Source organism: Rhinolophus sinicus, chromosome X (genome assembly GCF_036562045.2).
Source record: "Rhinolophus sinicus isolate RSC01 chromosome X, ASM3656204v1, whole genome shotgun sequence".
NCBI lineage: Eukaryota > Metazoa > Chordata > Mammalia > Chiroptera > Rhinolophidae > Rhinolophus > Rhinolophus sinicus.
Genome location: NC_133768.1, coordinates 69,275,480 through 69,288,075, shown reverse-complemented (window position 1 = coordinate 69,288,075; position 12,596 = coordinate 69,275,480). Strand labels below are relative to the sequence as shown.

At 45.3% G+C, this 12,596-nt stretch overlaps 1 protein-coding gene across 1 annotated transcript; it reads left to right on the top strand.

The window, feature by feature from the left end:
• Positions 1–1,704: 1,704 nt before the first annotated feature.
• On the top strand, positions 1,705–10,075 carry LOC109439114 (nuclear RNA export factor 2). Its single transcript, XM_074323305.1, is given in 19 exon segments — positions 1,705–1,822; positions 2,013–2,167; positions 2,425–2,547; positions 3,164–3,247; positions 3,355–3,459; positions 3,576–3,656; positions 3,772–3,841; positions 3,990–4,078; positions 4,198–4,305; positions 5,310–5,419; positions 7,262–7,298; positions 7,680–7,748; positions 7,833–7,888; positions 8,030–8,137; positions 8,257–8,315; positions 8,419–8,534; positions 8,630–8,680; positions 9,247–9,320; positions 9,838–10,075. Coding segments are annotated over 19 exon segments (1,851 nt in total).
• Positions 10,076–12,596: the final 2,521 nt, after the last annotated feature.

Here is a 12,596-nt window from a genome sequence, read left to right as displayed (position 1 = left end):
TGGGATTACATCAAACTAAAAAGTTTTTTCACAGCAAAGGAAACCATCAATAAAACAAAAAGGGGTCCTACTGAATGGGAAAAGATATTTGCCAATGATATATCTGATAAGGGGTTAATACCACAAATTTATAAAAAAACTCACTCAACTCAACTCCAAAAAAACAAACAACCCAATTAAAAAATGGGCAGAGGACATGAAGAGACATTTTTCTAAAAAGGACATACAGATGGCAAACAGACATATGAAGAAATGCTCAACCTCACTAACCATCAGAGAAATGCAAATAAAAACCACAATGAGATACCACCTCACCCCAGTCAAAATGGCTATCATCAATAAATCAACAAACAACAAGTGCTGGCGTGGATGTGGAGAAAAGGGAACGCTGGTGCACTGTTGGTGGGATTGCAGATTGGTGCAGCCACTATGGAAAACAGTATGGAGGTATCTCAAAAATCTGAAAATGGAACTACCTTATGATCCAGCAATCCCACTCCTAGGTATCTATCCGGAGAAATCCAAAACTCCAATTCAAAAATCTTTATGCACTCCTATGTTTATTGCAGCACTATACACAATAGCCAAGACATGGAAACAACCGAAATGCCCATCGGTAGATGACTGGATTAAGAAACTGTGGTACATTTATACAATGGAGTATTACGCAGCCATAAAGAAGAAAGAAATCTTACCATTTGCAACAACATGGATGGACCTAGAGAACATTATGTTAAGTGAAATAAGTCAGACAGAGAAAGACAAATACCATATGATCTCACTTATATGTGGAATCTAAAGAAAAGAATAAGTGAATGAACTAATCAGAGACAGTTTTGGAAACATGGAGGAAAAACTGAGGGTTGCTAGAGGGGCGGGGGGTGGGGATAAGGGGAAGGTGAGAGGTTTAGAAAATAGTCGATAACCACAAGATGGTCATGGGGTTTTGAAAATTAATTTGGGGAACGTACAGACGGATAGTGGATGGGGGGAGGGGGGTTCACACAGTGTGAGGGATATAAATGATAAACATCTAAGTTTTGCTTTGTCTTGTGCACCTGAAACTAATAAAATAATAAAAAGAAAAAAAAAGTAAGTTGGTACAAATTTAGTTAAATTTTCTGTCTCTGCTAAGTAAGACGTTTGTTAGACTATTGGTCTGCTACTGATATTATGAAAGAGTTTTCTGCCTGAAAAGCAAAGATTATATGTGTCATCAAAATAAAAATAAAATAAAATGAAATAAAAAAAAATAAAAAAAAATTGATAACAGAAAGAGAAAAGAAGAATCCCTAAAGATTTGGAAGTGGTAATTGAAACGTCATTTCATTTCAGTCGTTCAGACCCTTGTTACAGAAAAGCCAAGATTAGAAAGAGTTGTCTTCTGAACCGAAAGGCATTCCAGACTGGACAAAGAGGAAGCTCACTCTGGATATTTCAAACAGAGTATTGTTGGGGCAAGGCTGGAGGGAGGGGGATGGTTTAGGAGGCTGTTACCTCAGTCCCACCTGACATTAAAGGTTGTACTGCCCTGGCAGAGGAAGCACAGCTTGTTGAGTGTTAGTGGAATCGGTTTGGTGTCTGATTGGGTTTGGGAAGCATGAAAGAGTTTGCCTCCCAGGTATTGGTGTGGTTGTTAGAGAGGCCTGAGAGAGGCCAGATTCGCATGCCGTCCTGGTGTATGGCTGGTGTTCAGTCTAACCCATGGATGCATACACCGCTTTTCTTTGTAAATCCTGCTCCATTTTTGGAAAGGTTCAACACAGTTACCTCCTCTTCCTCTTCCTCCTCTACTTCCTCCTCTGTGATCTCTCCCCTGACGGTACCATATGTTAGATAGGGTTCTCCTATCTGGATAGGCAGAGGAGTTTCCTTTCTGGAGTCTGTGGCAATAATGCCTTAGGGTAGGTTGGCACTTTGCTTGCCGTATCATGGCATTGGTCTAAGATGTGGTACCTGGTAAGTGGGGCACTGATATGTTCTCAAACTTGTATTTTTGTTCCCCTTTACAGAAGACAAAGATATTGATAGCTCACATCAAGGACGACAGAAAAGTTGGAGTTGTTTTCAGTGTGATTTTGAACATGGTGGAAAGAAGCCTCAGCCATCACAACAACAGGAGGATGATGGAAATGAGGGCATTAGGGATGTCCAGGAGGTCCCCCAAGTAAAACAGTAAGTGACCAGGCAGCCTGCTTTGCGTGCATTTGCCCATGGGACTTCAACTTTTTCACTCTCTGTGGTCTTCTTTTTCTTCCTCTCACTGGAAAATTGAAGAATGCTAGAAGTGAAATAATGGTTGAGCAGTCCTAATTGTAGTCCTGGTGTCAGAGAGGTGAGGGTGTATAGAAGACTCCTTAGCATTTATGGCCACCCTCCGCTCCACTTCTTCCTGTAGTAGTCCAAATACCATCCTACACAAAGAGAATTAAATTGCATAATGAAGGCCCTATCCAGATTACCGTGCGGAGAGCTAGAAAACCTATTGAGGGAGAAGTGGGGCAGAACACAGGAGATGGAATCCTGGGGAGCTGGTTCAAAATCACGGTGAGTGTTTTGAAAAATATGTGGAACGTGCAGGAGAGAAAGGTCAGCTAGACTTATGTTGGTCTCATATAAAGATGCTAGGTACTTTGTTGGGGACAGTTTGTAATCTTTCCTTTTTACTACTAGGAGGTAACATTCTTGTTCCTCTAAGGGAAAATTCAGAGAAGCAGTATAAAGGAGGCAGGAGGACTGTAGGGAAAATGGAAAAGATTATAAAGGCAAAAGTGGAACTACTGCCAAAGAGATGGAATGACTCCACACTGGATGTCTCAGTTTGGGTCAAGATGCGTGTAGGAGATGGAGGGTCAAGTCTCTGGAGAACTTGTCAGAGGGGCAAACAGTGTCTGCACTAGGTAGGATCTCCTAGAAATTTATAAAAGAAGGATCATATCTAACAGTTTACGTTGATTATATGGAAGAGAGCTTTGAATGGAGAGCTAGGGATTTCAGATCTCCATATTTGGCACAGACATAAGAAATCATGTCTCCGGTCCCTTTTTTAGAAATACTTTTTAATTCGGTAGGCGGTGGGAAAAGAATCCTGTGTTGGGCCTGCTCTCTAGCCTTCTTTGCATGTTGTTCCTGCTCTCTCCCTTCCTTTTCTTTTCACCCTTAGATTCCTAATGGGATGAAGTATGACAAAATATGGCTAATGAATTCAATCCAGAGACATTGCAGTGTCCCTTTCACTCCAGTGGATGTAAGAGAGGACAGTGAAGCCAGATTAGGGCACACAGGGAAGGGGGAGAGACCTGGCTCAGCAGGGGCCATTGGCTTATGTCACTCTTGTTGCTTCAATCTCTGTAGTTCCACTATGTGAAAAGCTGGGCCCAGTTCTTTGTCCAGGGCGCTAGCACCGCCTCTGCATTGAAGGATGTCAGCTACAAGATTTGTGATGAGGAGAACCAAATAGTGTGTGTGGAGGGCATTACCTGTACATAGTCCAGGGGCAGAAGGATAGGTCAGGGGCTTTTCGTCTTCTTTGGAACTGGAGTTCCTAGTGCTTACCCCACCGCTCCTTCCTGCAGATACCTATCTTTGTCAGTACTTCTGCTGTATCCTACTCTGTGTGGGATAAGTTGGAGCCAAAGGAAATGGAGCAGCTAAAGGTAACGCAGACTCAAGGCATGTTGTGTGCCCACACCCAGACCCATCTCTTCTTCCTCCGATTCCCAATTTTCCTATCACCACCATAGCCTCAGCACTTTCCATCTTCCTCTGCAGCTGACCATGAACAAACGATATGATCCCTCCCAGAAAGCTCTTGACCTCCAGATGTTCCGCTTTGACCCAGGTATGGCTGACATTAATAATTTTAGGGCAGGTGACAGGACAGTAAGGTCGGCCTGGAAAGGAGACTTATGGATGGTAGCATGTTAAGGGGTTGGTGGTGGTCGTGGACCCTTTCAGCCTTCTGATTCCTTCTTCTCGTCTTCCTGAAGACTTGGTGGGCCTTGATATCGATATAATCCTGAATCGAAGAAACTGCATGGCTGCCACCCTGCAGATCATCAAAGAGAATTTCCCTGAGGTGAGGCCTTAGACCCAGTGCTGGTGTTCCAGTAGAGGGCAGAACTCATGGTCAGGGGGCAGATTTGTCCCTGAGGCCCAAGATAGTAACCGTCACTCTGACTTTTTTTTCCCCAAAAGCTGTTGTCCTTGAACTTGCGCAGCAACAAACTGTACCAGCTGGATGGCCTGTCTGACCTTATGCAGATGGCCCCCACAGTCAAGATCCTGAACCTCTCCAAAAATCAGGTGAGAAATGGGAGCCAGATCAAAGTTGGGCTGAAAGGGGGTGGATGCTCATCAGAGTGATGACAGGAGGTAGTGGAAACCACCTGTGGGGGAAGGAAGGGACTGTGGGTACAGGAGTCTGGATGTCTGTTTCTTTCCCTAGGACTTCTCCTTCTTCATTTTTTTTTTTTTTTTGGTTTGCTTCAGGTGTACAAAACAGTGTAATAGTTAGACATTTACAACCCTCACAAAGTGATAACCGCCCCCCTCCCATCTACTATCTTTCTGACATCGTATATAGCTTTTACAATTCCATTGACTCTATTCCCTGTGCTTTACTCCACATGCTGTGACTATATGTAATATGTGTGTGTGTGTGTATGTTTAATTATAGTTTACATTCAGTATTATTCAGCTTCAGCCTCAGCTTCAGCTGTACAGTGCAGTGGTTAGACATCTATACAGTCTGTGAAGTGGCCTAATAAGACAAGTGCCCGTCTGACACCCTACAAAATCTTTACAGCATTATTGATTATATTCCCCAAACTGTCTGTCATATCCCCATTACAATATTGTGACTACTAATATGTACTTTCTAATCCCTTTACCTTCTCCCCCATCCCCATCCCCCTCCCAACTAGCAACCATCAGTCATTTTTTCCTTATGTCTCTGAGTCAATTTCCGTTTTGTCTGTTCATTTATTCTGCTCTTCAGATTCCACATATAACTGACATCACATAGTATTTGTCTTTCTTAGTCTTACTTATTTCAGTTACCATAATATTCTCTAGGTCTATCCAAATCTTACCTCTAGGTTGTTGCAAGTGGTAAGATTTCATTCTTTATGGCCGATTAATACTCCACTATATAAATGTACCACAATTTCTTTATCCAGTTGTTACCAATGGACATTTCAGTTGTTCTCCGTGTGTTGGCTATTGTGGATAATGCTGCAATAAACAAAAGGTGCATATATTTACTTTTTTTTGGATTAGTGTTTTGTTTTTTTCTCCACATTTCTCAGCTGGGCTGTATCCGGGAGTTGGTCAAAATGAAAGGCCTGAAGCTCGAAGAGCTGTGGCTGCAAGGGAACCCCTTGTGCATCACCTTCCCAGACCAGTCCACCTACATAAGGTCAGTGCGAACCCCTGTCACCCTTCCTGGAGAATTTTGCCCTCTTGAAGCCTGAACTACCTCTGACAGTGTCCATCTACAGAAAGTGGCAGCCCTGGTCCTCTGGGAGGACCACAGGCTCTGCCTTCTCTTTTCTGTTTCTCTCACCTGTGCCTACAGGTCTGTTCTTCCTCTGACCTGCTCACTTGTTCTCCTGACTGGGTTCTGGTTCCTGACTCTGCACCTAGTTTCCTCTAATATACCCACCCAAGAGTGTGCTCCAGGAAGCAGTGGTACCCCTCATCACCAGTACTAGAGGATCCAAGCTTTGAGGCAGATGCCAGTGCTCTGCACTGAGAAGGGTCCTCCAACCCAGGCCTCATGCTGAGACAGGCCTTTCTGATTCTGAGTTTATATAGTTTCCCTATCCTGTTTTGGTTGGAACCCTCTTTCCCATGCTCTAAAATTGTCTCCCCTCGAATCACGGGCTGACATGGGGACCTTGTGCCCCATGGTGAGGTGTCTGCCATGGCGACATCTGTTCCTTTGGCCCAATGCGAGGGCATGGGCCCTCCTTAGGAGATGCCAGGGTTCCCTGAGTCAGGGGGCCAGAAGTGGGTCACCACCAGTAAGCACAGGGCCTCCTGAGGGAGCAGTGGAAGGCAGAAGGTGGAGGTGGTTGAGGAGACAGAAGGACAGACCTCTCAGGGGCACTGCCCCTCCTTCCCTCCACACATCACATCTTCCTGCCTGGGCCTTCAGAGGAGCCCTGTGTAGCCCGACATGGATATGATTCCTCAGGCAAGGAACCAACTAAGACAGACACAGGTGCACAGGGGCCATGAGGAGAGAAGGTGGTTTTTGTAAGAGGGGACCACAGACCCTCTACTCCATGCTGAGCTGGGGCCTGACACTTTTCTGTTTGGGGAAGGTCTCCTGCCTCCATGGCTGCTTCGTTTCCCATGCCCAGTTCAGACTGAGCTCCCACAGGTGGCAAAGTTTCAGCCAGCATCTAATGGGCCCCCAGCCCAATAAGTGCATGTTTTCCCTTCCTACCTGAGGTCCCAGGGTCAGCCAAGGGCAGGTGAAGGAAAGTGCTACAGCAGGGGAGCCATGTCCCCTTCTGTTTTCTTCCCTGACCCGCACCTCCATGGCAGAGCTTCTTTCCCTTCCCTTTGCTTTGCTTTCTCTTTCTCCCTTGTCTCTACTCCCCTACGTCTCCCCCATCACTCACCTCCTATATTCACTCCCTTTTTGTCTTCATCCCCCTCCTTTTCCCTCCCTTCTTCCTGCACATTGCCTCAGTCACCCGCCGGCCCCAGCATCCCAGCCCATCCCTTCGGTGTGTCCTGCCCCTGACAGAATGCTGGAGCCCCAGTGAGGTAGCTGAGCCCTAGGCTCCCACCCCATTCCTTCTTCTGTCTGGAGCCTTCAGTGAGGACCTAGAGGAAGGAAGGGAGGCAGAAGGGGGAAGAAGCTCTGGAGCGTGGGATCCAAATGCTGTTCCGTATGCCCTGGAGAAGGGAGTCAGGGCAGTTTAGTTGGAAGCTACCCTGGGGGCAGGAGAGGGAGGGAGGGAAGAAGAGAAGGAGGGAGGAGGGAGAGAGAGAGAGAGAATGGATATGAATGTGAAGCTGTGGAGAGAGATGAGACTGCATGCTTCAGACATCCCATATGACAGGTGCTCAGTGCTCAGCAGGGGAGTGGACCCAGGACCCTAGAAATCAGAGGCTTAGGGGGGCAAAGGGGCTGCTGGGTGGGCAGAACACACTGGTATCTGTTTATGTCATCAGTGTTTTAGCTAAACGGAAGCATTACCACACAAACTATCAACCACTCCTTTCTATTTTTGGTTTTGGACAGTGCCATCAGGAAATGTTTCCCCAAGTTTTTATGCCTAGTAAGTGCCTACATTCATCATTATCTCTTACTAGCTTTGATGACCTCCACACCTGCCCTCAAGCACTTTGGGTCTTGCCTAGATTACGTGTTTGTATCAGACCCTTATCCACTTTACAGGACATGGGCTCCTGAAAAGGACATGAATATACTCTCTGGAAATGTACACATATATACAGACAGACACAAGTTGCATATAGTAGTAGACTTCCAGGACCTCATAATGCAGATGCCCACTGTAATCACGTCCATGGAATATCCAGGGTCCTTTCGCACCTGACCTCTGACTCTCACCCTTTCCTGGGCCCATCCTTTTCCTGATCATCCAAGACCACTGGATGATCCCTTGTCTCCGTTGCTGACTTCCTCTTCTCTTCTCCAGGATGGCCAGGCGTTACAACCCCCAACTACTGTTGACATTGACAAACCCTACTTAACAAAACCTTGTGAGGTAAGAAAAAGGATCAAAGAATATTTGGGGTATTGCAAGGGAGGCTTTATCAGCAACATAGTCTTACATGTCTTTTGATTTCAGGAAAGCTATAAAGGATGTGAGGCACTGAAGAGTCTAGTCATGCAATTCCTGAAAGAGTAAGTACCGCTGGGACCACCAGGAATGGGGAGGGCTGGGATAGACTGGGTCACCCGTGCACAGATCTGCTCATGGGCATTTTCAAGTTCTATTTGAGGTCCAGACCATAGAGATTGACTGCCTTCATTGTTCCCCCACAGATACTACTTTATTTATGACTATGGAGACCGGCGCCGTCTCTTCCGTGTTTATCATGATGAGGCCTGTTTCTCCCTGACCATTCCCTTCAACCCTGTAGACCCTGCCCCGTGAGTATCACAGCTCAGGCCCTGCTCTTGGGCCATCTGGCTCCCCAGTATACACCAGTCAGCTTCTGGAAACACCCACACTGGCCAGACCACCACCTCCTGTTCCTCTTTTCTCCTAGAAGCAGCTTGTTTGAGTACTTCAAGGATAACAGGAATATGAAGAACCTCAAGGACCCCTGTGCGTGTGTGATGGGTTAGATTGGGCAGGGAAAGGGGGCATGAAGGGGTCAGTCATAGAGCCGAGGGTGTGGCAACCATGACTTTCACTGTCCTCCCCACAGACCTGCGGGTTCAGCTGCTGAAGCATACAAAACGTGACATTGTGTGCTCCCTCTGTGTGTTGCCCAAAACTCAGCATGACCTCCTCTCCTTTGTGGTGGACATGTGGTTCCAGACGGTGAGCACCTGTTTCCTCTCTGGGGCAGGCCCAGAAAGCTGTAGGTGGGTAGGAGGCGTAGGTGGTGACTGAGCACCTGGGCCCTTCCCTTTCAGGAAAGGATGCTCTGCTTCTCTGTCAACGGGGAGTTCAAGGAAGGTGAGTGTGTGTAGACTCCCCTCCCCAGATGTCCCACTGCTGCCTCCGCCCGGCTGGGCTCCCTCTCTGAACTCTCCCAAATCCCTAATCCCTGCCCTTTCTTTCCTGTTCTCTCTGTGTTCTCCCGAATCCCTTCTGCCCCCAAACCATCCTGGTATGACCTGCATCCATGCCCACACAGCTTGGGCGTTATGGGCACACACTGTGGCCTTTGATGGCTGTCGTCCTAGATGCTTACTCTGAGAACTTGGGCCCATTACCTAACCTCTCATGTTCCTCATTTGCAAAATGGGTCTAATAATACCCACTTCTTGGGTAGCTGCAAAAAATGAAACCTATGAACTTGTGAAGGGGTTGTCCCAGGGCCCAGTACGTGGTAACATCCCTGTCAGTGAGAGCAGATGGCCCCTGTTGTTGCCCTCCCCACCATAGAGATTGACTGCCTTCATTGTGATTCCCAGTGAACAGTTGTTCCCTTTGGCATGAGTGTCAAGCCAGACCCTGACAGGGGAAGGCAGTGTGAGCATGTGAAGCATGTGTGACTCTAAGGGGCTGTTGTTTGTCTTTTGTGGAGGTGGAAGGAAAGTCTCAAGGTTCTGTGCATGCCTTCACCCGGACCTTCATCGTTATCCCTGCCAGCAGTTCCAGGTGAGTCCTGCACTGTGGGTGGGAATACCCAGCCCAGCCTGGGCCCAGGGGTGTGGGAACGTGCATGTGCTTGGGGTTTTCTCAACTTTGTGGAAGCCAACAGGTAGATCCAAGCAGCAGTCCAGCATAGGGGTTAAGAGCGTGGGCTCTGGGGTTAGAGCACTGGGTTCTATTGCTGAGCCAACACTCAGTAGGTTGTGACCTTGGTCAAGTCACGTGACCTTTCTGTGACACAATGTCTTCCTCTAAAAATGGGATTAGACTGTCCTGTCATGTAGGCTGTTTTACAGAGTAATTGCTTTGGGTTTAAACCTACAAATCTAGTGAAGCTGGTAGAGAATCTCTCCAAGAGTGGGCTCTGTGAGAGAGTCAGAGCTAGCAGCCAAGGAACCTGGGGGGCAGGCACAGTCGGGGTATGGAAGGAATCTGGTTGCTGAGTGGCAGTGGGAGCAGGATCCTTGGTGGGGATGTGGGGTTGTATTTCCATCAGCTCTCTGAGGGCCCATTTTCCCTCCAGTATATTCATCGTGAATGATGAACTATTTGTGAGAGACATCACCCCCAGCAAGACTCAAAGTGCATTCTCCATCCAAGTGCCGGCACCCATCTCAAGCTCTGGGCCCAGCCTCTCCCAGCAGCAGCAGGAAATGGTGCAGGCTTTCTCCACCCAATCTGGGATGAGCCTCCAGTGAACTCAGAAGTGGGTGCTGGCTGTGCATGTGGATAGGAGGGAGCTGGGAGGAGCAAAGGAGTGAATAGTGGGAACTCGGACATAATTATCTTAAATCTCGTTTCCTACAAAAGTTTGCATGTGAACAATCCCCTAATTTTATACTAATACATTTAAATATAGTATATTATAAAACCCAGTTTTCCTAGTGCACATCCTGTTTTGAAACTTGTTTTGTTTATTAATTGTTAGCACCAGCATAGTTTCCTCTCAGTATATATTAAGCTACCTTGTTCCTGCTAAGATCTGTGTATTAAACAATTGAATGCCAGTTGGCCACAAGTTATTGTTGATAGACATTTGCCTTGTCACTACGTTTTCAGTATTACATGCAGTGCCACCTGCTCATTATGGTACATACATCTTGGAGAATTTGGAGGTTTCTTTCTGTATCATAGATTAACAATAACATTGTGTGGTCAGAGTGTTTCCATTTTGTCCTAAGTGAGGTCATCTGTCCTCCCTCACCACAGGTGCTTTCAGTACAATGAGTAGGCTATACTGGAACTACATAATTCTTTTTTATTATTATTATTAGTTTCGGGTGTACAAAACAACATAATGATTAGGCGTTTACACACCTCACAAAGTGTTAACCCAACAAGTCTACTACCCACCTGACACCATACATAGGTATTACAATACCATTGACTATATGAACTATAAAATTCTTTACTCGTCAAAAAGTAAAGTCTGAGAATGCAGAGATAAAAGGAAATGGATCTCCAGGCTTTCAGGAAGGATAAGGGGACAGAAATCAGGTGGCCTGGGGATGAACCTCAGGGCTCCTGGCTGCGTTATATTCCCCATTCTCTCTCTGGACTTTCTCTAGTTCAAGGAGGCAAGATTCCAGAGGAGGCCCTCGTGCAGTGACCTGGAATCTTGGAAACAAAGCCCAGTAAAGGAGCCCTCAGGTGTCCTCATCTTCATCCTCATCATACTTGTTATATCTCTTCTCCAACCTGAGGCCACATCCATGTCTAAGGTTGGAGCCCGGCTGACCAAGAAGCCAAAGTTTACCTTGAAGCCTGCTAGTTGTTCTGTATGTTTCCCCCTCATGATCCTTGTTCATTTTCATATTAAACAGTGGCATTGCACATTGCATTCTGTGTCTTAGATTGTTCTTTCCCTGCCCCAACCATGAGCCAAAGGGGCCAGGACCAGCAGGTCCCGTCTCCCCCTTCATCCATGGCCATCTCTAGATCAGGCGTCCACAGTGCTTGAAAATGATGGGGTAGGGACTCCATTCCTGGACTACCTTACAATCCGAGCTTTGGTCCCTGTATCCTGATAACCTTCTTTCTACCACTTCACAATAACTCACAAGCTGTGACACTCACTTTTGTAAACAAACTTAACATCTTTAGCAAGTGGAGTGCCATATGTATTGTAGTATTCATGGATTTCTTAATCATTTAACTGGTCTAAAACCATGCTAACATTTTTAGTAGGTTCTTATCTTATTTTTAATGTATCACTGACAAAGATTTTGAGTGTTGTGTACCTAACCCTATTTTCCCCACAAGTCCTGTGTTGTTTTTTTCACTTTTTAATTTTGAAATAATTATTGATTTACCAAAAGTTACAAAAATTGTGCAGAGAGGTCATGTGTATTCTCCACTCATATTCTCCCAATGATAAAGTCTTGAATTACAACAACGCAATATCAGACCAGGAAATGGACTTTTATATATTCCACAGAGCTTGCTGAGATTTCACCAGTTCCACATGCACTAATTTGTGTGTTAGAGTGATGCACTTTTATCAGCTATGTAGATTCTGTAACCATCACCACAAACAAAATACAAAACTTCCATCACCGCAAGTTTCCTTCATGCTACCCTTTATAACACACATACCTCTCCGTTGCCACACATCCCTAACCTCTTTCAAACACTCTTATAATTTCAAAAATGTCGTATACATGGAATCCTATAGTGTACAACCATTTGGAATGGATTTCTTTCCCTCAGCATAACTCTCCTGAAAGCCATCCAAGTTGTTAAGTGTATCAATAGCTTGTTCCTTTTTATGTCTGAGTAGTATTCCATGGTGTGGATGTACCAGTTTGTTTAAACATTCATCTGTTGAAGAAACATTGGGGTTATTTTCACTTTTAAACTATTATGTATAAAACTGTTATGAACATTCATGTACAGGTTTTTGCATGAACACAATTTTTTTATTTCTCTGTGAAATTACCCATTGCGCAATTTCTGTATCATATGGTGATAGCATGTTTATTTAAGATGTATTGTTTTAAGACCTCTTAAATATTATAGTAAAAATAAGACTGTGTGTTATTAATTTTGCTGCAAAAGATGCAACATTTTATAGCCATTGTGATAGGTGTCTTTAATATTTCATTGTGCTTTTAATTCACATTTCTATGATGGCTAAAGATGTTGAATGTCTTTTCATGTACCTATTTGCCATCATTAAATTATCTGTTCATGTCTTTTGCCCATTTTCTAATTGTATTAAGTGGCCAGATGTAGCTCTAGAGATTTGCCCTGGCTGAGGCTAACAGAAAGAATGTGAGGCTT